The sequence below is a fragment of the Astatotilapia calliptera genome, chromosome 11, assembly GCF_900246225.1.
Source record: "Astatotilapia calliptera chromosome 11, fAstCal1.2, whole genome shotgun sequence".
In the NCBI taxonomy this organism is placed as follows: Eukaryota; Metazoa; Chordata; class Actinopteri; order Cichliformes; family Cichlidae; genus Astatotilapia; species Astatotilapia calliptera.
In genome coordinates this window covers 32,902,252-32,927,541 of record NC_039312.1, presented here as the reverse complement: position 1 = coordinate 32,927,541, position 25,290 = coordinate 32,902,252, and the positions used below count along the sequence as shown (strand labels likewise).

At 40.3% G+C, this 25,290-nt stretch overlaps 1 protein-coding gene across 10 annotated transcripts in view; it reads right to left on the bottom strand.

The window, feature by feature from the left end:
- syngap1b (synaptic Ras GTPase activating protein 1b) overlaps nt 1-25,290 on the bottom strand; it is a 190,985-nt gene that overhangs the window by 14,857 nt on the left and 150,838 nt on the right. For 6 of the 10 annotated variants that reach the window (XM_026184941.1, XM_026184943.1, XM_026184939.1 and 3 more), the window contains 15 exons: nt 23,737-23,890; nt 23,297-23,395; nt 20,420-20,659; nt 18,526-18,861; nt 18,303-18,447; nt 16,038-16,182; nt 15,646-15,882; nt 14,978-15,179; nt 14,177-14,379; nt 12,861-13,062; nt 11,890-12,483; nt 9,679-10,113; nt 9,203-9,376; nt 8,593-8,804; nt 2,903-2,975 (listed from right to left, as the gene is read on the bottom strand). In XM_026184941.1, the coding sequence (XP_026040726.1) occupies nt 2,903-2,975; nt 8,593-8,804; nt 9,203-9,376; nt 9,679-10,113; nt 11,890-12,483; nt 12,861-13,062; nt 14,177-14,379; nt 14,978-15,179; nt 15,646-15,882; nt 16,038-16,182; nt 18,303-18,447; nt 18,526-18,861; nt 20,420-20,659; nt 23,297-23,395; nt 23,737-23,890 (3,451 nt within the window). Of the gene's footprint in view, nt 1-2,902; nt 2,976-5,555; nt 7,559-8,592; nt 8,805-9,202; nt 9,377-9,678; nt 10,114-11,889; nt 12,484-12,860; nt 13,063-14,176; nt 14,380-14,977; nt 15,180-15,645; nt 15,883-16,037; nt 16,183-18,302; nt 18,448-18,525; nt 18,862-20,419; nt 20,660-23,296; nt 23,396-23,736; nt 23,891-25,290 lie in introns of those variants that run through there. The other 4 variants (XM_026184940.1, XM_026184944.1, XM_026184947.1 and 1 more) reach the window with 4 other exon arrangements.

Sequence of the window (25,290 nt, the reverse complement as noted above, 5' to 3'; positions counted from 1 at the left end):
CCCCACCCACCACCTGTTTGACCTGCTGTTCCATGGTCAGTACCACACGTCCAGACCACGAAACAGCCTCTTCCCCTGTCAACAAACACTATCCCCCCCACACCCCACGGTGAGCCATGGTCTGAGTAACCCCCATCACTCAGGCCACTCACATATGTACTTATACTCAGACCAAGTCCTCTGCACTACTTCCAAGCACTTTGTATATATTCCTGTAGTTTGGAAAGATTTCACCTGTTTGTTATTTATTCCGGTTGTCTTACTATTTATATATTATTCCTGCACAGTTGCCATGGAGCAGCCATAATTTCATTGTACAATGACAATAAAGGGCTATTCTATTCTATTGCATTCTAATATATGATTCTCTGAAATATGTAAGTGTGACAAAAAAAAAGAAATTAAGAAGGGCATAGATACTTTTTTGCAGCGCTGTAAATGTTTAAATATAAGGATAAATTTGAATTTTTAAATTTGAATGAGCTGAATACATGAATACGTTTGCATATTTTTTCTTTCTTTCCTTTTTTTTTCTCTTTTGCAGCTTGATTGTAATTCTGTAGTTGTAAGAAAACTTTTCTTGTGATTACAGAAATATAATTTGGTACTTTTAGCAAAATACATCTTTTCTGCTGACAGAGACCATGACTTATCATGATTCATTGTGCTCCTAAAAGTCCTGGGTTTTTCTTTCTTTGTTTTCCTTCTTAATATTTTAAAAAATCTGCAGTAAATCAAATTCTAAATAGTGTTATCCATCTGGCACCAAATTTGGTTTATATGAAACATAACTTCTCCAACACCAGTCCAAACTCACAGGTTTATAAATCCATATAGACATTGAAATACTGTGCTGTATACAGTACATTCTCAGAACATATAACGGTCACATCAGCTGTAATCATGACCACCAGAGTGACACTCGGAGCGTCTGTCAGCTCTTCTCTTTTGGCATATTATTAATTTATTATTATTTTCAACTCTCTGCACCTCGAAAGGTCAACTAGAAACCTACAATGAGGCATTTTTAAAAAATAATTTTTCATGCAGTTAAATGAGTGACAATTCAAAAGTATGACCTAATGAATGAAGGAACATGTCAAGTTGGGTTACTGATTGAAAGGAAATTACTTGGAAATTGGCAAGTAAAGAGTTATTCCTTCATTCAATGATCAGAATAGAATTTAATGCATTTAAATTTATATGTACAGCACCTGAAATTGTAATGCCTTATATAGTTCTTATCATGTTGGATTAGCAACAAAACTCTTGTGTTAAATTACTAAAAATTTGAGAATTCATGAAATTTTCTACCTCACAATCCTCCAATTATTTTTAAATATATTCTCGTGTATTTCATGTCTTTTTGGAAACTAATAAATTATGTTTGTTTTTTATTTTTATTTTGACAATTTCAGTGCTCCACAAATGAGTATGCTGCAAATGGGACACAACATTCGCAATTCTTCATATTTTTCATGGTATAATTTCCAGGTTACGTGAGTCACACCAGAGTTCATGGGTGAAGCCACGGCTACGTTAGACATAGTAACACAGAAACCATACAAATCAGTGTCAGACGTGACAATGACTGCTACAGCAGCTGAAGCCAGAACTTTGAGATTTTTATCTGTGAAATTTGCTTTATAAATACATTTTACTTACTTACCTACTACAATGAAAAAATATCTTTACTTTTTCACACTCCATTACATTTAACATATAAAGTATTTTGCATGGTAACAAAACAACTTTTAAATTTCCTGGGCCCTTTATGGGGCTGAATTAGCCTACTTGGTCTCAAATCTCATCTAATTTAATCCCTCTCTGTGAAAGAACTGCCGCTAACTGAATGAATATGATTGTTTACACCTAATATTGCATTTTATTTTTATTGCACTATAGAGGCTGCTGAGAAACATTTCATTTGAGCCTATGTACTTCTGTAAATAGCATCCGAAATGACAAGAAACACTCTTGAATCTTGAATCTTGCAAAGTAAATAAGTGTAAAAGGTAAGTTCTACGCATGTACCATGTCATACAACTTCATATAAGGTATTAATATATATTACTCAGCTACACTTAATTGATAAATTTACTATAGAATCTAATTTATAAGAGAGATAAGTTGACAAATTATGATGTAATCTCCTTGAGGTGATTACATTGATCCCTGAGGCAAATTTACAAGCTATACAGCAATATATTTACATTTAATTAAATCAGCAAAACTTGTACAGGTCACAGCATTAAAGATAACAACACAGCAAAGATCATGTTCCAATAATATTTCTACATTTGAGTTATATATATATCAACTCATATGACTCATGCTTGAAGGTGGGCTTGCTCAATTTGACAGGATGGCAGGATAAGGAAAGGGGGTGGGTTTGGGGCATGAAATGAGAAGCACTGAGGAAGTAGAGCTCCCGAAGACACAGCACCACCATCACGCAGCGTACAATACAGTAAGACGTGAGCTTCAGCTGTTCAGTAATCTGTGCGAAAGGGAGCCACCAGGAGTTTTAACCCCAACATGCTCGGCAGAAAGGTTTCACAGAAGCAACTACAAAACTGGCAACATCACCACAAACCCAGATACGTTCACAAACCCAGCTAGAGTCAGACATCTTGATAGCTTGAGCTTAAGAATACAAACAACAGCATTCTTTCATCTTTCATCTTCAAAGCCCCCGCGTATGTTGGCAGACGAATGGCAGTCAAACCCAAACAGGACAGGTCAGGGACAGGGCAAGGCAGAGGCAGATCAGAGGGACCACATACACACAGCAAACGAAATCATATCAATAACAGGGGGGGGGGAAGAGAGGTAGGATGGAGAAAGAAGATAGCACGGGCCACCGTACGAACTCGACGACAGAAGAAGCAATCTCACAGACCTGATCAGCGAAAATCCTGGTTTTTGGCTCAAGGATGGCTCCTCCTCTTATCTCATCCTCCACAGCCATGAGTCTTGGAAGCAGAGAAAGAGAGAGGGGGAGAGAGAAAGTAGGGAAGGGGGGGTGACAGAAGGAGAGGGAGTATTATGAATTCAAAATGATACTTAACAAGATGTTGAGCAGATGCATCTCCAACATCTGGCTCAACGACATCACAGTGATACGATGCTGATCTCCTGTATCTCAAATCTAAATCTCAAATACTGATAGGAAGCACAATCTTTTGAGCCACTGAGCAGCAGGAACGTAAGCCGTGCTTTATGAGGCACTGCCAATTTTCACTGGTGGAGCCTTGTTTTGTCCCCATGGGATTTATCAAAGTATTTGTTCCCAATTTAAGGTGTTTTCAAAGCGCAATTACAGCCAACAGTGGAAAATTACACCCGGTTATGTGACGTGAATGTTCAGTAACTGATCCCCATCATCCCCAGGGAATTTCCCATCTTGCGTAACATGGACTGACCAAGGCACGGGCAGAAAAATCCTTTGACTAATCATTTCAAAGAATCTGCTCGCAGATACGAGCGAGAGTCCGGCTGCAGTTTTCATGAGCCAGCAAACAGTGCAGGTTTCCCAGCTTTCATGATTATTCAAGTGCCAGGGATAGAGTCATTCAATGATATTTCTCTCAAAGCGTTATCTTACACTTACTTGGCCAACTGGCTAGATTGTGGATATTGTCATTTGGTGTAAATGCCAAGTAGAAGTTACCGTGAATAAAGAAAGACCTCTCAACATCATAGACTTCAATGCATTGCCTTCATGATTTTCCATGTTTTACATTTTTTTTAATCGTAGCTGACAGCAGAAGAATAAACATCCTTTATTTTCTTAACATGAAACATGACTGTTGGAATGTTATCCCTTTATAATAGTCAACTATTGAGTAATCTTGCAAACGCATGTCAATTTGTCAAAGTAAAACAAGGTGGAAGATTGTCACTTGTGCATTCATTAAGCCACTAATCCAATCAAATAGTTGACAGGAACATTTAATTGGCGCCATGCAGAAATAAATACACCACAAATCAAGTCGTACTGTGTCACTCAAAGCTAGTCCTCTCCACCACATCCATATCACTTTATTAAGAACACAGAGGCACGTGTTTGACAATAAAGAACGAAAATCCACAGGTGAAGTTTCAAACATAAGCGTTTGGATGTTTTATTCCATAAATAATGTACAATGTTGAGAGTTTGTTTTTTTTTTTTACAAAAGAAGAGAAGAGGAAAAGAAAAGAGTCAATCATAAGCACACACAGAAATATTAGCACTGTCCCAAAAAACAATGGAATGTAACATGGGCATACAGCATTAAGATTCTGACATGACTCCAAAAAGGCAGACAATGATTCATGTGGGTGATATGTTACAAAAAGAAGAGGGAAAAAAAAGAAGTTAAGCTTTATATATCCAGTTGTACTTCAAGTAGTGTGCTTTTGAGGTCAAGTCGTACATTTAGTCAAAACAATGTGTGTATGTACCAACATGAGGTCACAAAGTCTGAATATTTTGCTACAGAGGAAAAAGGCAAAAGACAAAAGGTGTCAAATAGGATGTAAAGTTAATGAAAAGCAAAAGGAAAGACAGACCTGGGTCAAACAGCAGCTGCAGATATGCTCTCTATTTTTTGTAAACTTACCTGATAACATCTAATTTGTGTTGATACAGCAAGTTTAACCCAACCTCGTGACATATTTGAGCTTACTCTGCACTTTAATCGCACATTACAAATCATTTTAACATAAATTAAAGCAATGTCTTTTTGTCAGTCAAACATAAACGAAACAAGCAAACTAAAAGTGTTTTAAATATACAAAAACAACCATGCAATCAACCCAAGTCCCCAGTACAGAACAGCATGTTAATATGCATTTAAAAAACAGTATGTTTGACTTACATTTGACTGACGGATATGCCTCCCATTGAATTTATCACATTGTTTATTTATGTAAAAACTATGCAATCCAAATGGATGCAGTTAAAACGCACATTAAACCAAATTCCTCTTTGAGTGCATTTGTTTAAAATAAACAACGCAACTGTTTGACACAGGTCTATATAAAAGTGAGCAAAAACCCTTGGCTGTTGCTACAAGCCATGTCAATCACACACACATCAAGCCAAAACTCATCACCACTATGAATTCATTTGCAAGATTTAAACATAATTTTTGCTGTTGTACAATCTATACAGCCTATCAATATATTCTTGCTACAAAGAGAGGCAGGTATACTGACACCAGAATATTATCTAAGACTCTGGAGAGGGAAAATAAATAGAAAAGAATATGTTTTTTCCTTTTAATACTTAAATCATATTTTAAGTGCATAAGTTAAATGACAGTCTAACTCTCTTAAACAACTATTCTGATCACCACGTCACCGGACACCACCAATGACGGACTGCAGGTCAAAAACAAAATCATACCAAGCATTTACAGCAAAAATCATACAGAGATGAGAAAGTCAGTTTTGCTTTAATTAATAAATAATATAAATTTCAATCTTTCATTTAAAATGCAGATAAGTTCACAAGCACCATACAGGTCATCAAAAAAAAAAAGAAAAAGAAAAAGAAAAAACAACCCATAAACAATAGAAAAAAAACCCAACTTAGGATTTAAGAACACATTTTGCAGAACATACTGCTGTCAAAAGCTCACGTCATTGTCGTCATGTTGTCTCTGTGGTGTTTTGCATTTTACAGTATTCCAGGTCTATATTTTGTATGTTTAGATACTGCAGATGGCACCTGGTAAAAGATTTTGGCAGGAAGTCACTGTTTCGTTATCTACACAAGATGCATACAATACACCTCCTCAGGATCCTGCATGTGCATTCGGCACAAACAGCACACGCAGATACATACTGCATCTGTTATTGCGCTTCTCCTGCTAAAAAGTTAGCTATTGCAAGGTTAAAATAGTAATCTCACTCTCAATAGAATTCATATACATCACATTTCTTATACTACTATTATTATGGCTCTTGCATTACTGAATTTACTATGCTATGGGTTATAGTTAAAATAGATTATTACTATGACAGGTGCAATTAAGACCATTAAGTCCCCTCCCCCCTTTCTGCTGCAAATTCAATGCATCTCGTCAATATAAATCTCTTCAGTTCACAGCAAAGAGCTCGGGGAAGATAAATAGTTTCATTCATATTTAAAATTAAAGTATTTTGACAAAAAAATATGAGAGCCTGTAGCCAACTAATGGAATAACTACCCTAAAGAAAAAATAAAAATACAAGTGCTACAGGTAAAGTGGATTCAGTGTTTAACCTAGCATGACCTAAAACTCAATATTCGGCTTTGGTTTAAATTAGATTGTTGAGAACAAAATGTGTACCTGGTCTAATGACATAGGTTGGATTTGCTCTGAGCTTAAAGCAAATTCTATGCACAGAACATTAAGGCTTCTCTGAAAAAAAATATCTCTCAAACTTGAAACATAACGCTGAGTATTTTAGGTCTGCAGATAAAGAGTTGGTTTTTTTTCCAAGCCTACACAGGAGCCATGAAATTAAGGTCACAACTAAGGGCTCCATTAGCAGAACCTGAGCTTGCTTTTGCATCAACATAATATATATGTATATATATATATATATGTTTATATATCTGAATGTGAAAATTGAACATAAAACTCAATTTAAGGTGAAACATAACATAAGGCTATGGTTGCACTTGTTATTTCACTGATATTCTGAAGTCCAATCAACAGGACGCCCTCTACATTATTTGCATTGCTCGTGTGTGTGCATTAGATCTGCAATGCTCTGCATGACCTGGGCTGGCTCAGTGAATTGTGTGTAAAATTGACTCGGAAGCATCCAGATCTGCTACTTACTGTAATTCATCCTTGTGTGGTCAGATGATAAAGGTCCCAAAAGTTACAAGTTTAAGCCTTGAAAACAGCAGCTAATAACTGCACGTTGTGCTTCATGTGTACAGCACTCTCCTTAAGCTTTAACTTCAGGGGAGCAGTAATCAAGGGTTTTGCTTTAAGTGCTCTGACAAAGTTTCTGTAGTATAGGGCATAGCTCATTTATGCCTTTATACCTGAATCTTCACCATTCACTGACTGATTCAGGTTTGTCTCTGATGTTCACCCCTCTTCATTTCACATCATGTGTTGTTAAAAGAGGTATTAGTCCCCATGTTCACTCTGGAGAGGTAAAAAAAACCCATCAGCAGTCCTTCAGTGAACATGGTTCACCTTGATTTAAAATGGAAGAGCTAATATTAAACCATGGTCTTCCATAGTCCGGTGCCCGAAGGTCCAAAACAATTCTTTGAGTTGGTTTAAAAAGTGCAGACATGTTTCTGAAGTTTTACAACTCCCCATCCTTTTGTGCTTTTACAGTGCAATCTCGTGGGAGAATCATTTGAAAATTCTGCTAACTGGAATCATCCTGCATGATCCCAAAATCCAGAACTTTGTTCATAAACAAACAGCTGATGGTGAGTGTGACAGCGCAGGATAAAGGAGGACGTTTTAATGGTGGTTATATACAAGGTTAGGCCTTTTAAGATGTTTTTCCATAAAAGACGAGCAGGACTCTCTGTCTTCATTCCAAGTCTTCTTTCCTGGAGTGGATTAGAAGTGGCAATATTCTCTGTCACAGTTATCCACCCTTCAGTTGCAGACCACAGACTATTATAAGATGTAAAAATACTGCAATATTTTCATGTAGTTTTAAGTGTCTTTTCACTGAAAAATAAAAACAAAATTAAATGCAGGGCAGCATTGCTAATATGCGGTCACACGTAAAATGCTCACGGAGTCCTTAAAACCCAGCAAATATTTGGTTTTTGTGCCTGAAAAATACAACTGAGACACGATCAATACTCAACCCTTTTTTCCATGAACTGCTTAATTTGTGAGTGATCAATAAAAGTTAAGACTGCACTGACAATAAAAGCCCCATTACAATTTTGCACAAGCACTCGAGAAATTAGGGCTCAGCTGGAGTTCTCTGCAGTTGTCCAAATATGATGCTCTTGAATAACAAATAAAGCATGTTGTGAGGTTATGACCGCATTTAAATTTGCTACGGCAAGAGCTCAGAGGACAATCAAAGACTCTTTTGTCCAGCTTAACTAAGCTGAAGAAACAACCACCACGGGAACATCTCCTGGATGCTTATCTAAGATAAAGATCTTTGTCTTCCGTATTACAGTCTATTATTTAATTTGCCACTCATTACATGTCTGCAGCTTTGGCTTTCAATATAAAGCTCCCATCCTTTCTCATAGGCTACAGTGCTTTATGAAACGGAAACCAATCTCCTTATCTTGTAATATTCTTTTCAAGATAACAACCTCTGGTAAATAGAGTCTTATTCCGATGTGCAATGTATATATTGCCAGTAACAACTGCTTCATTTTCATGTTTCATCCTGTTAAACAGAATCCAATATGCTAACGCCGTACTGTGGAGTCCTCCGCAGAAGTATAAGAAGTCTTTTTAATTAATGCTAGCAATCATAATTTTATAGAAAAGGTCCTTTTTCCACAAAAATCCTGTAACAGAAGAAAAAGAAAGACTATGGCCCACCAATGGCCTCCTTATACAAGACCACAAGTCTTTTCCCTCCATCCCAACAACAGCTTCCATTTACCTGCTAATTATTCCTTTAATTTGGGAGTCTTTCTCCACTTGCTGCTGCCGTAGCCTCCTCTCACTGTCCTCGAGACGATTCTGGTACTGTAGGAGGATCTTATTGGTCTGCTGCTCCTGCGTGAGGAGCCTCCGTTCATACTCCTCCAGCTTTTTGTGGGACATCATCAAGCGCTCCTTCAGGGAGTTGATCTCCTCCTCGTACTCCCGTACCTGAGGTAGAGATGTGAAAAGAATGCTAAATTAGAGCAGTTTATTGCGACGCTGGTGCGTACATGCCTTGCTTTCTTGGTCACTGCAGTGCCTGGTGGATTTGAGTTCTCTAAACACATTCATGAAAGCATTGGAAACCACCTCCAGATATTCAAAATTAGGCCGGCTGCCTTTATAAAGGATGAGGTACAGTAAATATGCCAAACTGCAGAAAAAGAAAAAGAATGCAAACAAGTTGAACATTTGGCTCATGGCTTTTGTTTCCCATAGTTTGAGACCTCTGGACTTCTGTGTCAAGATCAAATCTGAGTGCCATCTGCTCAGAAATGACAGACATAACTCAATGTTCCTCTGACTTCAACTGAAATGTTAATTAAATAGTTAAAAATTAAACCTACCCTATCCATGCGTGACTCATCCATGCTTTTTGAGTACTCCTTAAGTTTGAATTCCTCACGGTCAATCCGAGAACTTTCAATGTCAGCGGACAGATGAGGCATGTTGGAGACCCAGGCCACCGTCCGCTCATTGGCTGGCGTTGGGGGATTGAGGGTAGATGGAGACTGGGAACCCTGGGAAGAAAGGTCAGCACACTGAATATGAGAACATGAATTTTTAATTGAGTGAAAGTCACTTGCATAAATTTGGTGCACGATGTTACCCAAAATGCCTCAGTGCTACACGAGTTCATACATTTTGAGCATGGCTGAGCCCTGGTGGCTCCCAAGCTCTTAATCTTGAATGTCAGTTTTATCCCCTAGATAAGCTAAACACTGACATCTTACACGTTGTTGTTGAGAAATAGCTGTGAGCACAGGTGCTAAAGAAAAAAAAAATAGGAAAGTTAGATATTAGGAGAGTGTGCAGCAGTTACCTGTTTGCTCATAGTGGGTTTGAGCAGGTGCTGCTGTTGCTGAGGCTGCTGCTGTGGTGACTGTTGAGTGCTCTGACTGGTGGTTCCCTGTGGACTCTGGCTTTCCCTGACAGAGCTCTGCTGGTGGGGCAGGCCCGGGGCAGTGTTGTCTTTGACGGAGAGCTGCCGGGGCCCATGCTGCCTGCCGTAGCCGGATTCTGGCGACTGGAGAAGGTTTCCGCTTTGCGGCCTAGTTTTTGCAGGAGCAGAGGGTGCAGCAGCTGCACTGACGGACAGCTGATGGGAGGTCTGGGATTTGACACGCTGGGTGGGAGGCGGAGCAACAGAACTCTGCCGCATAGGTTGGACTGTGGAGGGAGGCGTGGTGGCCAGGGAGGAATGGGAGGTTCCCGTCTGGGAGGCCATGCCCATCATTTGTTGCTGTTGGAGATTATCCTTGAAAAACACGTGAATGATAAATTAACATTTATACTAATTCACTTATCAAATTGGAAAAAAATTCAGTGGGTTGCCACACTTGGGTAAATTGCCTCAAATACTAATGAGACAATAAAATGTAGTAACAGAAGTTCAGTTCGAATGATGAATTGATGTGTTTCAAGCATTTTGAGATTCAGTCAATGAAGGTGATGTAACAGTAGAAACATGGAGCTATTATTCATCTCTTCCACAGTGTGCCTTTTGCCTTGTCTCCCTCGCCTCCCCCCCAACCAGTCGCAGCAGATGGCTGCACCTCCCTGAGCCTAGTTCTGCTAGACGTTTCTTCCTGTTAAAAGGGAGTTTTTTATTCCCACTGTTGCTAAAGTGCTTGCTCATAGGGGGTCATTTGATTGTTGGAGTTTTCTCTGTATTATTGTAGTATCTTTAATAATAATAATGTATACTTTATTGATCCCTGTGGGGAAATTCCTCTCTGCATTTAACCCATTCACTGTGAAGCAGTGAATGAAGCACTTTACCTTACAATATTACGCACCTTGAGGTGCTCCAGTGCTTTATTCTAGCTCAGTATCTTGCTCAAGCACCCATAGACATACAGACCAGGTGGGCTGAAGATTCATCCACTAACCCTCCAATAAAAGGACAACCCATGTTACCCAATCAAATTCCAGCTTACAGCACCTGGTATCAGCACCAGACACTCAAGGATCCAAGTACTAACCAGGCCTGATTCTGCTTAGCTTCCTAGATTGGATAAAACTGGGAATTGACAGAACCAATGCAGCCCCTTGTCAGATGAGGCCTGCATGGCATTCTAGTTTGATTCAGCTTTTCTGACAGGCAACTTGTGTTTTGGCTTTTTACATTGGTGCTCCTGCAGTGTGATGTGTGATGTAATGTAATGTGATGTAATGCAAAAAGTGAGACACTTTTTCAAGTTTGACCCGGTACGCCATGTTTATGACAGGTTTACGTTGTCCTGGTTAATGTCAAGCTGTCATCACAAAGACATATCAATCAATGTAACTTTGTAATAAAAATGACATTGTGACACTTAATGACAACAATCATAAACATTCACAAAGATTTGTGACTTTGTGACAAGAAGACTTTGTCATGACTTCTTATGATGGCGTCATGTCTTAAGCTCATCCCTAAAAAAAGTGTGTTACCATCACACTAGACAAAGAAAAACTGCAAATCCTCAGAATCAGAATTATATATTATCAATTAATATATATTATATATTCCTAATAAATGTTGGAATAAAGAGATCTTTTTGGTGATTGACTCTTAAAGCTCGGCTCCACTGTCAAAGAAAGGCCCAATTTTTGAGGGTTTCAGTAAACACGTTCAAACGTTTTTGGGCCTAGTTGATAGTTTGGCACTGCTTTGGAGCAAAAGAGGTATGAAGCATACTCACTGAAGGACTTTCACAACAAATTGATTAGAGTGGAATCAAACAATCTTCTGGAACCAATTTAATTATCAATGATTCATAATTTACTGTTTTCAAGTTAGAAAATCTTTGGCGTTTATTTTAGAGCATTTTGGGATTTTTCACAGTCTGGTTTGTACAAAAGAACTGAAGCTCAGGGTATGAGACTGTGATTATATTTTTTTAATCAATGTCTATAACATTGTTCCTTTTTTATCCTTTGTGCATAATGAAAATACTAATTCAACATCTATAGTAATACCATTTCACATGTAAACATTATTACATAGCGAATTTATGACATTACAGAAATACAGTGAGAGTCCATTTACCTGCATATGCATGGACATCTGCCTGCGTCCATAGTCAGCCCTGCTGTAGTCGTCACTGTAGCTATGTGAGTGGATGATGCTGGGTTGTCCCAGGTGACCGTCCCTGGTCCTGAGGGTGGACAGATCCTCACTGCGAGAGAACCCTCCATGGGCGAACTGTGGGATGTAGGACTGGTGAGAGGGTTCGGGCTCTGGGGCCAGGAGAAGGGGTGCGGGGGGTTGAGCCCGGCTGTGCTGGTGATGGAGCTGTTGCTGTTGAGGCCCATCAGCAGTCGCCAGATGAAAGAGGGGATTCTGGAAGGAAAGCGGGTAGCGCATGGCGGCGGCCTGCTGTTGCTGCTGCTGGGATAGCGAGTCGGTGGTGGTGCCCATCTGGCTCAGCTGGCTCAGCCGGAGGCCACCGGACATGCTGGAGCCGCCAGAGCCAGCTGACAACCTCCCACCGGCCCGCAGCTGGCTGCTCAGGCCCGACCCCAGGCCGCCACCGCCTCCGCTGCTCAGCCCGCCGAAGCTGCCCATACCGGCGATGGAGGCCTGGGAGGAGTTGAGCATGTCCACCGACTGCAGGTTAGACACGCTGTTCATTCGGGAATCCTGGAGGTCCATCATAGATACGCTTTTATTGACACTGAGCACCTAAATAATAAGGGATATGAGAGGCTAGTGTGCCCCCTGTTATTGCTTATGTTAGGTGGCCACGGATGATGGGTGAGGGTGGTGCGGGTGTTTTTACCGCGAGGCCTGCCTGGTTATCGGAATGCATCAAAGTATTTCCCAGGAAATACCGCTAGGATGAGTTGCGTGGTGAATCAGTGGGAAAAAAGCAGATGTCATGATATACTAGAGCCTCGATCACACGATGGCAGATTCTTACAGTATGACCAACATGCACGTCATACTAATCTCACCTTGATAAAGGTAAACCTAGCGGATGGGATGGTGATTCCCCGAGTCAGTGTGGTAAAACTCACCTTAGGATCAGGTTCTGTGATATCCGAGCTGCTCGTGCAGTACGCTGGGCTGGATCGGGCCAGGGGAGGGCGTGATACGTAAAACATGTCTTTGGAGGATGCTCGATGAGGATGGTCACGGTCCTGAAAACTCATCTGGGTACGAGATGGCATGACCCCTCCGGTGGATGTAGGGGAAGGCAAACGGGTGATATCTATAGAGCTGGAGAACAGCAGAAACAGGAGGTGAGGAGTCTAACAAACTCTACACTCTTCCCCTATGAACAGTTTATTTAGACACTATATTACTATATTAATATGATTGCAAGTTGAAAGCTAAATACAACAACGCTGGAAGAAGCATCTGAATCGTTTCTTCAGTTGGTTAAAATCAAGACTGAATGCTTCCTCTGTTATTAAACTAGGATGTATCACTCTATCAGGCTTTTATCTATAGCTAAATTCAATGTAACAAGCAAATGTGCGGTGTGTGGAAAGAGCGAGAAGGTCCTTGAACATAGGTACGCTGCCACAATTACATAAACATGAATTAAATATCTTCATTTTGCTCTAGTCATGCCGACTATTTTTACACAGTTTTATGCAGTGTTAAGATAAGTTCAGTGGTTCTGAACATAAAGCTGAAATCCCTTCTATAGAGTCAGTGGAACAATCGGAAGTGGATTAATCTGATTAAAATTACGAGTAAGAGGGTAGGGGAAAGTTCTGCTGCAAAAATCTGTATTTTCTTTCTCTAATTTTAGGCTTTTGGAAAATTTTTGTTGGATGTTGTTAGCTTAAAATGTTATTTAAATGAAACCTTAGTAAGGTGTCTCTCCGAGGAGATCTAGGCAACCGAAAGTTGCCATGTGGCACTAGACAGAAAAAACAAGGCTGCATGCAAAAAGGTTCAAGGCCAATTTTCTTAAGCAGCGCTCTGCATTTTTAAATAATGACACAGCTTTTTCATTGAAAAAAATTAGCTAAAAAAACAAATCTCCAGCTGTTACATAAATGTAGTGCAGAAAAAAGAGCCACATCTCCCGTAGTATTTTTACCTACTACTGCACAACAAGGAGAAAAGAAGCATTTGTTGAAAGACTTTTTCAAATATGCACTGCAGCCCCAAACTTTCCTAGACTTCACTTGGCAATGGTAACCACAAGAAGGCAAATGTAAGATGCAGTCAGATGATGGATGTCCTTTGCAAAAGTATTTCCAGTAGTGGGAAACTGCATCACTTAAAAAGAACATCTTCTGGATTTTATTCTCTTGACACTCTGTGAAAACAACTCAGGTTTCAGCGTTTGAAACTGTTTAAAGTCTCAAATTCCTACCTATTAAGATCCCTCATCATGAGATTTTGGAACTCAGAAGAGATGCCCCTGTTGAAGCTGGGCCGTGACAGCAGCCTGTCCGACTGTCTACCGGGCTCTCTGTCTGTCTGATGGCTGGGCTGCCTCTGGAGGTGTGGGTTACGCAAGGCCATGCTGATGTCATTCAGGAGACGAGGCAAAGGACCCAGTTTGATGATGGCATCCTGTGGTTGGAGGGAAAACAAAAAGAAATGGCACTTTAGCTACATATTCATTAAAAAACATTTTTGTGTAATCTAATGTAAGTGTTTTTCAGTACGTCCATCTCATTCAACACGCACTGGAAATGTAATCACATGGAGTCTGATTTTGTGAAACATTTGAGGTGAGAAAACAACAAGACATTTTTTTTAGATGCAGCTTTTAAAACCGAGTCCTAACAATACACATCGAATCTCAGCACGGCTTAGTCTGGCTGCACAATGCAAGCGATGTACTGTGTTATCAGAATGTTATCAACTGAACTCTGGCAATTCAATTTAAACTGTAATTATGTTTAGTTTTTAGTTTTACTTCACTTATTTTATGACATTATTTCACTTGCATGTGAGAAAGCACAATGTTGTTTTCCAGTTCCAGAGCAGCATGATTAGGAATGCAGCAGTATTATTACATATGAAACGACTACTTTGATGACTATAGTAGGTTAAATTCAGGATACTGTAGCGATAAATAACCCACTGTGGATTTTTTTGACGTATCATTTGATTTTTACCAGTATGGTTGCAGTTTATAACAACAGATATGATGCTTTGTGTTTACCTTGCTGAGTTGAGCCATGACCTCCCAGAGGAGACTGTGCAGTATAGACAGCTCCCTGCCCAGGTCGATGTAGCCCTCAAAAGCGCCTGCATTGCTGACACTGTCCAGGTTGGAGATCTCGTAGAGGAACTGCTGCATGGAGCCCCACTCCATTTCTAAAAACTCATTCATGAAACACATGTACTCCTCTTTGCTTCCAAACCTGCAGGTGGGAACAAACAGAACAGGGCGGGGAGGACATATGTGTGTGACAGGGAAAGTGGTAGAAAAAGAACTGAAAAATATTTTAGCAGGGAAATTAACTCATTCACTGCCAGCCATTGGCAGTGAATGAGTTAAACCCATTGACTCATTCACTACAATTGACGGCTATAGACGTCAATGGCAGTGAATGAGTTAAATTGTAGCTACACTCATAATCTTTGATTTAATAATAGTTTTTTCAAATAAATGTCATTAATTTCAACTGTTTTTGTATTAAAGCTCAAATCTTTAATAGTTTTGGGCACTGTAAAGAAGAAATATCAAACAATTAAACGCATAAATTCATTTATTTATTTGTTTTTGTCATTGATGGTCAGCTTTTTTCCTTCCCTAAATACATGGATTAAAAAAACAGAATTATTTTCATAAAGTTAAATATATGAATGAAATGAAATAAAACTGACTTGGAGAAGTTAGCCAGGTTTTGCACTACTTTAGCGATGAGGGTGAGTGTGCGTGATGTCTGCTCATCTGGATACTCCTGGGTGAGGTTGAAAAGCGATGGCGACATGATAGCAGGACACAGGAAGCGCAGGAAAAGAGAACCGCTGATGAGGCGGTCAGCGATGTCTTCTCGACCCCTCTCAGCACAGCGCACTCGCCAGGAGGCAAAGACTTCCTTCAGCTCTCGAGGGAACACACTATAAAGCAACATAAAAGGTTTCAGGACAAACTAGGTACATTTAGATATTCCACCGAGAAGCTGTTTAAAAGCCTCATCTATCTTTATTATAGCGAAGAGAAATAAACACAGTCTAGTAAAGGAGTTGCTTTTTTTGCATTATTAACTACTCACCAATGGGAATTAACAATCTTGCAGAGTGCCAATTCACAGCACATTCGAAGATTGGCTTGGTGGTCTGGTAATACAGAGGGTGGTATTCTCATGGGGTCAACTTCACAATTTTCTTCTGACTCATACAAGGCCCTTATGAACTCCCCTGCAAGAGACATTTCATTAGCAACAAGTTTCAGTGTTATTAATAAAGAAAACAACATCCACAACAAGATTAATATGAAAGAAATCAATTATGAGACAACAAACCGAGCATTGCCACACTGCCACACTATGCTGTTTAAGTAGTCGTAGGTGAGGAGCTGTCTTATTGGCCAACAGCAAATTACAACAGTAGTTACTTTTAGCTCAAAGTATTTTCATACCAATATAGCATATAGAAAACAATTCTCAGAAATGGACTGCTGAGCAGAATTCACTGCACTGTATTATTGTGTATTATTATTACGAGCACTTAGCACTTACTGGAAATCTCTGGAGAAACTGTCTGTCCCTTTACACTCCTATGCACTACCTTTATGAACACCAAAGCATTAAATGCACTCAGTGTTAGAAAATTAAGAGAAAACTTTACTGAGAAACAACTGAGAAACTGTTTGTCACGGTACTGGGCCATGAGGCCCAGGGTTTAAGTTCTAATGCATTTTTTGTATCCACATGTGTAGTTTAACACATCTAGTTGTTTTCTAGTTTGCAGTTTAGTCCTTGGTTTCTTAGTCCCTTTTGTCATCTCTCCCTGGTCCGTGTGTCTACCTGTCATGTTTCATGTCTCTTGTTAGGTTAAGTTCATGTTCTATCTCCATGTCTCTGTGTTTCCTGTTTTATTTTGAAAGAGTATGGGGTTCTTTGTTCGTTGTAGTTACTGTTACTCTCCCCTGTATTGTCATTATGTTTCCTTCTAGTCAGCTGTGTTCTCATGTGTCTCCACTTCCCCTGATCACCTCATGTGTGTATTTAAGTCCTCAGTCTTCCTTTGTTCGTCGCCGCGTCGTCTGTTCTACTTCCCCCATGTTACACCAGGTTTCAGGACTCTGTGCTGGCCATGTCCATGTTGCTTACGTGAATATGTTTTATAGTTCTTTGTTGTTCCAGCACAGAGTCCTGTTCATAGTTGTCTCCGTCATGTGCATCATTGTCACCCTGTCTTAGCCTTCCCTGCTGTCTGAGTTAAGTGTCAGTTCTTAGTTTTCCCAGTTCAGTTTCTAGTTTAGTTTTGCCTCAGTGTTTTCTGTTGTTTGCCACGTTAATCAGCCCAAATAAAGGCTCGCTTTTCGTTTCAAGTTCGGTACTGTCTCCTCGTCTGTGTCTGCACCTGGAACCTCACACTCCCACATACGGTCCGCCCACCGCAGACCGTGACACTGTTTATGTTATCCTATATATCATTGTTTACTTGGAGTTAGCTTACCTTTATTTAACTTTTATTTTATGCTGTTTTTTTACCCACCTTTTTAAATTTGATAAAGTTTAAGTTTAATTAGGGCTTAAAGTTATGAAATATTAGATGGACTGTGTTATTTATTGTATTAATTGCCCATTTAAGGTGTCTGTAGCATTATTGAATGAAATGATAGTATTTTATTTGTATGTTACTTATTATTATTTCAAAGTACATCCTGATAATGAAGCCAGCTGGTGTACACTGATCACTTTATTCCACCCTCTTATCTAAATATGATCACTTTTAGCCTGTTAAAAACCAAATGGCCACTGCCATGAAGCTCAAGTTGTCCATAAGACACTGAAGTCTTCATGTTCATCCTACAATCCAGAATAATGATGGCTGAATACAATTATGTTAAATAAGTTCTCGATTTCATATGAACTCAAGCAAACATTCATTAATGAAACCAGGCTAACGATAACAACATATCGAGCTCGTTGCTTCCTCTCAGGAAGTCGTATTTCTCGCCTTTTGAGGAGAGCTGCTTCTTGATCTCACCGCCAACAGACTTGTGCTGAGCTCGGATAATCACATAATTCAATATATCATCAAACTCCACACAGCAGTGCAAAAAAGACACAAGTTTGAGTACCACGAAAAAGTTGAAAATAATAAAATTCCCCACACCCAACCAAACTATCTTCTGCATGCAAAAACACTAAGGCATGCTGAGAGAAAGTTGGGTCTCTTAAGTAGGATTTTTCCCCCCCTTTAATTAAAAGTTTGGCTATTTCCCAACTTTCAAAAGTTGATCTGCTGAATTTTAAATTGGTTTGAACACAGGAGCGACTAAGTCAAACACTGCAAACGCTCCGACTCACCTATAGCATCCTTGAGGTACTTATGTCCAATCAGTTTGAGGTACTCTTCTATGGCTTTGGTGGCCAGAGTGTTCTCTCTGAAGATAAGGTGTTCTCGGTCGATGAATCTGTCTACCTCACACATTGCCATGTCCGATAGAAAATCCTGGAGAAAAGGGGAACCGAGTTACTATTTTCCTCCTAAAATAGTGTTTGTCAAGTAGAGGACTCAGTGATCTCATACCTTAGCTTTCCCTGTGCTCTGAAGTATATGCACCAGAGCACAGGCCACTTCCTCTTTGCTCTTGACACTCAGCACAGGCTCCAGCACAGCACACAGGGTGCGGTAGTTATTAGTGACATACTCTGCAAACTCCTTATACAGCTCCATGGGCAGGATGTTCATGGTCTGAAAGCGGGATTTGAGGCGTAGAGATGCATTGATGATCTTCCCTCCTCCGACACCAGCTCCCTTGGTGAGAACGCTGGGCTGGATGACCGGGTACCACTGCTCCACAAACTGACGTCCAGTGATGCTTGAGATGGGGATGCTTACGAGTCCTAAGTATGTGCTCTTTTCCTTAGACGTGAAAAGCAAAAACAAACATTAGCTGTGGTAAAGAAACATTGTTTCTTTCAGTTCTGCATAGAAATATTTTAGAAAACTAATCTGAAAGTCGGAAATGTCAAAAAAAAGTTCATTTTAAGCTTCAGCAATGAATTAATTATGAGCAGCAGGACTAACGCTGGATCCCCGGAGTGCTGTTTGAAGCTAGAGCTTTACTGTGGCAGCGTTACTCTTGTACTGAGCTGAAAATGAGAATGACTGGTTTTGTGACTCAGTATTAAGTCACTTACTTCTTAAGTGCTAATGTTACACCTCACAGTATTACTCATGCATTTGCTTTATCTTTTAAATTGAAGTGTTTTCACTTTTAGTAAGAATCTACCCTGTCACCACAGGTGATTACCTCTTTACCTGTGGTATACCCCAAGGTTCAGTTTTAGGTCCTGCTATATTTTCTATCATATGCTTCTACCAGCTCTTAGTACTGTGCAGCAGATACACAGATATACCTTGCTGGAGACCTCTTGACCCTAAAAGCATAGTTGCTTTTTCAGTTTCACCTCTGTAGCACTGACTGCTCCATAAATAACATGACATCTCAGTCCTACAAACCTTCCATTGTAAAGCCCACTAACAGACATTTGGAAATACCATTTGATTCAGCTTTGACGCACACATCGAGAGCAGCTGTTCAGATCTGTCTGCATCTCAAAAATAAAACCAATGCTCTCACACAATTCATGCATTTATTTTCTCATGGCTGGACTACTTCATCTCCCTCTTTTGGGGCATACATGAAAAGTCACTCTGCCCTGAAACTAGCTCAGAAAGTTCCCTACTGGTTACACGGTCCTGGCTTCTCTCCACTGGCTTCTTGTGCATTTTGCAACTGATTTTAAGAATTTACTGATCACAATTAAAGCACATCTGCGGCCGCAAGCTATGCAGCAAAACAGTTGGCCCAATTTGAACTAGTTCATAGCCTTAGATCCTCAGGTAGGTCCTTCAAGCTGTTCCAAAGTCGAGGCTGAAATCTAAAGGCGACTGTCGGGATTCTTTGACTTTAGAACAACCTGGCTGAGTAAGTACGGCTCAGACAATCAGGGAAATCCTTTAAATTGTGTCCTACAACACTGGCTTGCAGATTTCACTTTATGCGATCTATTTTATTTATATTTTTAGTATTATTTATCCTTTGTTTTGTTTGTTTGTTGTTGTTTTTTTTGCCTCACTTGTCTTATTTGGTATCTTTTCAGGACTTTTATTCTTTTATTAGTATCTATATTGACATTTTGCATTTGCATTTCTGTTTCCTGTTTTGTCTTGTTGCTGTTATAACTATTGCATTTAGTTTATCCTGATTTTGCTTTGCTTTGTTATTAATGATGTTATAGAAATAAAGCTAGTATAATTAATGTTGTTGATGTAGATGTGATAATAAGAAAATAAAAAAATAAGTCGATAAAATTCAACTTTAGGATATTTCAATTGTATTCGTTTCAACAACTTTAAGTTAATATAAATGACTCATTTTCAGACCTTTATGCTACCCTACAGTTCTCTGTGTCACCTTGCGTCTCTTCTTGTCTGTCTCCTTGTATAGATGAAGGCGTAGGTTGCGGACAGCTGGCAGGTTGTTGAATTCAAAGTGCTCGCCCCAGAAAACGGTGTCGGTGCGGGGCTTGCTGGTGGTGCGTGCATACAGCATGTCGTCCAAACATAGTTCGCAGTAGTATCGTTTCTTTGCTGGAAGCTCGCGGGCCTCTATGATCCACAGTTTGAGCACATTGTCCACCCTCCGGCTGTTGTCCTGTGTGGAGAGAAAGTCAGGTCAAGCAAGGCCAAGCATGTCTGATAAAACATTTAAAAGCTTTACAAAGACAAGATGATACAATGCAGGAGGAAACATGACAGACGGCAAAGAAAAAAAGACGTGGAAGCAGAGAGAGTGTGTGCAAATAAAAGGCGACAGCAGGTCAGCCTGCAGGAGAAAAGAGTAAATGACAGGAAATAAATGTCTGGTGACATGGCGGTTTGGCTACTATGATAGTGGGTTGTACTTGATAAATTGCTCTCAACTCTCATCTTGGATACAGAGACAGAAAACAGCATGAGAAACACACAAGAGAAAGAGAACAGAAAATAATGAAGAATGATTCTTTTTATGGATAAAACAAAGTAATCCCCTTAGACATAGAAAAAACACAAATGACACAATACACATGTGCTGCAAACACAATGGACTAAAAATGCTCCTATGGACTGCTACATTCCCTAATCATGATCACAAAGCCCAGCTATATTTGACATCCCCCATGGGAGGAGAGAGTGCTCTGTTGATTACAGAATGATGTTTCAGTAACTGGGAGTCATTTCAATTGGGCTCAAATGCCACTGTTGATGGCCCCCCTGTTTGCTTCAGACTATTTAAGTCCTAATTTAGACGGCCAAATACGTGAGCATCATCAAGATCAACAGCTCTAACGTCTCCATTTGTATGCTCTTTGATAACCAGCGCCAAACACAAGGCATAATTAATTCCAGACCTCTGAGTTTGAATGTGCTGGGCATCTGGTGGCTCAGTTTGCTAGTGCACATACAGTGCAGCAGAGCCAGCATGCGCTCAAGTCCTCCACCTTGATATTATGTTACACATTCCCTTTTGCCAGTATATTTCAATTGTATTACCAAAAGACTAGTGGAATGTTAAATTAAGGTGTAATAAATACTTTTTTCCTGAAAACAGAGCAATCACGGGCAAAAAAAGGAATTAAAAGACTCTAGAAAATTACAAAGAATAATGATAATCCTTCTCTCTGCAGTTAGTCTTATCGCTTATGGTGCATCTGGTCTGAGAAGAAGAGTGCGTGTTGTTTTGGGGGAGTAGGAGGAGAGATTTTGGAGAAAGCGCCTGTTTGGAGTCCTTGGAGCTCCGTGACTCATCCAGGACCCCTGCGGCCGCAGCATCTGGACGAGGCGTTCAACTCTGGTGATGTTTCATCTCAGTCTCGCTTAATAACCCTTTAGTCTCTGGTTGCCATCTAAGCTGCGTATCTCACATGTCTGCTCACTTTTAACAACACTGAGGGGAAAAATTTAGGGAGAGTTTTACTTTACGATGGAATTTGGATTAAAATTAGGATATTAATTATATATGGAGCGAGCATGAAGGGCGATAAGTCTTTTTTAAGATGTGAAGACGCAAATAACATTATAGTACCTTAAAGCGACACTGGAAACGACTTTCCATATGAAAATACACCATCTTGTAGTGTTTAAAAAATACAAGTATATCATCTGCAAAAACTGGTGTCAGATACAAGCACATGGAAAACGAACCTCATGTTAAAACAACATCATGCATTTAATTAAATTGCTTGATTTAACCTCATAAATGTGTCTGTTGTCCTGTCTTCCTCCTTTACAGACGGCTGCTCCTCCCTGAGCCTAGTTCTGCTGGACGTTTCTTCCTTTTAAAGGGACGTTTTTCATTCCCACTGTTGCCAAGTGCTTGCTCATAGGGGGTCATTTGATTGTTGGGGGGTTTTACCTTACAATATAGAGTGCCTTGTTGTTGTGATTTGACGCTATATAAATAAAAGTTAAATTGAATTTTTCAGGTTCACAAAATAAATGATTATTAGCATAATCAGTCCTGTAGTGGTTAATGCATGTTTTGAGATCAGGAGGAGATAGATAAAGTGCAGCATCCACAGTAAAATATGAGGCCCCATCCATTGTAGCAACTAAGCATGACCAGTGCCCCGAAAATTGACTTTTACTAGCAAGTCTGCCTGCACTGCTTATATTTTCCAAAGGAAAATAAAGGCAGACAACGTTCTCCATAGATGCAATAATGATATAGTCTTAATCAAATATTAATTTGGGAAAGTTGCCTGTCTTACTTATGATAATTTTATGATTAGACAATCCGATTTCAGGTCCAACAAGTGGGGTTTGCTCTGACAACAAGTCTGGACCACTTGAGAAAAACTACCCATAGATTTTTACTGCCACAAATTGTCTTGTGGTTCTTGCATGAGGCCCATTGTCTGTAGAGAGCAACAATAAAAGACCTAGACTCACGAGTGTTAAATCTTTTACTTCCCTATCAAAGTATCACAGACATGCTGTGCAGGTAAACATCAACCCGCTGTGTTCAATTTACTTATCACATTACCTGATTTGTGGTTTTTCAAAACAGCATTTTGGGTCCTCCCACCATCGACATTACCTTGTGCAGCTTTAATATTTTGCTTGTAGAAGCCACTAAATTGTTCAACACAGACACACACAGACACGAGGATGGAGTTCACACAGAGAAATGAAGCGGTGCGCTCTTATTGAAAACACACAACAACGGGAGACGGGGAGGAGAGAGAGAGACACACAGACAGAGGGATCATCCTTTTTTCTTCCTCTACCGCATCCCTTTCTCTCCCCTCACCTTGTTGGGCTTGACAGCTCTCTGCAGGTTCTCGATCCATTTGTCTCTCTCTGCAGCTGAGCGACACGCAAAGCACTTGGTTCCCGATGCCGTAGTCACCTGAGGTTAGCCAATGGTAAATTCAACAACCACAGCCATTAGTCACTATGGAGACTGCAACTAAAGCGCCAAAATAATGACTTGTATTCACTCTCAACCTCTGTCATGTTCCACTAATGAACAGGTGATGGAAAAGCTGAGAGGACTTAGGCTCATTTAAATGTCCTTATTTTCATTTTCACATTTAAAAAGAAAAGAAAAAAAGCAATCCTATTTGCATTGCACATCACTTTCACTTGTCAGGGTGGAAACAACAGTTTTAGTGTCATTTACTGCTCTGTACACTCTGTGGTTGTGTGCGAGTGTGCCGTGGGCTCTCCGCTGAGCAGCTCAGTTCTCACCTCAAAGCAGTACTCCTGTCCCAGGATGCTCGAGTGCACAGGTTTGATGATAGCGTCCTCGTCCAGAGTGAGGTCCAGGGCCTCAGCGGCACTGCTGGGAGAAAGCAGGGACTCATGGGAGTGGGACTCTTTGAAGCTCTGCATCAAACGGGTCCTGGGAGAGCGAGAGTCGTGAGAGTGAGGAGAGTGAGGAGGCTCTTTTATTAAAGGTCGCTTAGACTTCAGTATTCAAGAAACTACAGGTGATTTCTTCTTGTATGCTAATTCTCCAAATGTGTTGCTTCACATTTTCATCTTTATCTTGCATACTGAAAAACAGCCAAACGAGTGCTGCACAACATACTGATAATTTTGGTAATAAGCAGCTTATCAACACATTCATCCATTCTCTTAATCATTTATCAGGGTCACAGGGGGACTGGGGCTTATCCCAGCTGTGATTGGACGAGAGATGGCGCACACCATGTACAGGTCATCAGCCTGTTGCAGGGCTATGACACAGAGACAGACAATCATTCACGCTCATCTGTGGCCAATTTAGAATCACAAATTAACCTAACACGTCCTTGGTATGTGGAAGGAAATCAGGGTACCCCAAAAGAAGCCATGCAAACATGAAAACTCCACACAGAAAGGTCTCCTTTTCTGTGGTCCTGGCTAGCTGGGGTCCTCCTGTGTGGAGTTTGCATTGTCTCCCTGTACCTGGGTGGGTTCTCTCTAAACCTCCTCCCATATATATGTTTGCCAGGTTACTGATAGGCTGGTTAGATAACTGAGTACCCAAAGCATTTTTGTACAACTTGCCTCATTCTCCCATTCATACATTACTTATTCCATGTAAGTGCTTCCTGTCTAACATTCATATTCTGATGGATGCATCAGAGACTGGAGCAGACAGGGATTAGTAGGGGACCTGCTCTACCTTCTGAGCGAGCCCATTTGTGTGCTAGCCCTGTGACAGGTATGTACCCCACCTCTGCCCCACTAATAGCTGGGACAGGCACCAGCCCCACCCAACTGCTTATCAGCAGATCATTTACAAATATATATCAAATATATATCATCATGCTATGGTTTACATATACAGGTGGCCACTTTAACATTTTCTTACACAGCATAATTATAAGAATAGGATATTTTTTGATACGCCTCTCAACACTGATCTACTGTGGCACCTACACATAACAGCTAACCTAGCAAAAAAACAACAATTTTAAATTATTTATTTAGGCACTTTGTTACTATCAGCCTGTCTCAAAAGGACATAATCGGTTCCCAAGAGTTGGCAGTTTGTCTTGTAATCGGAAGGTTGCCGGTTCGAGCCCCGGCTCGGACAGTCTCTGTCATCGTGTCCTTGGGCAAGACACTTCACCTGTTGCCTAATGGTGGTGGTCAGAGGGCCCGGTGGCGCCAGTGTCCGACAGCCTCGCCTCTGTCAGTGCGCCCCAGGGCAGCTGTGGCTACAATGTAGCTGCCATCACCAGTGTGTGAATGACTGAATGTAGTGTAAAGCCATACAAATACAGGCCATTTACCATTTCTTTAGTTGAGCCT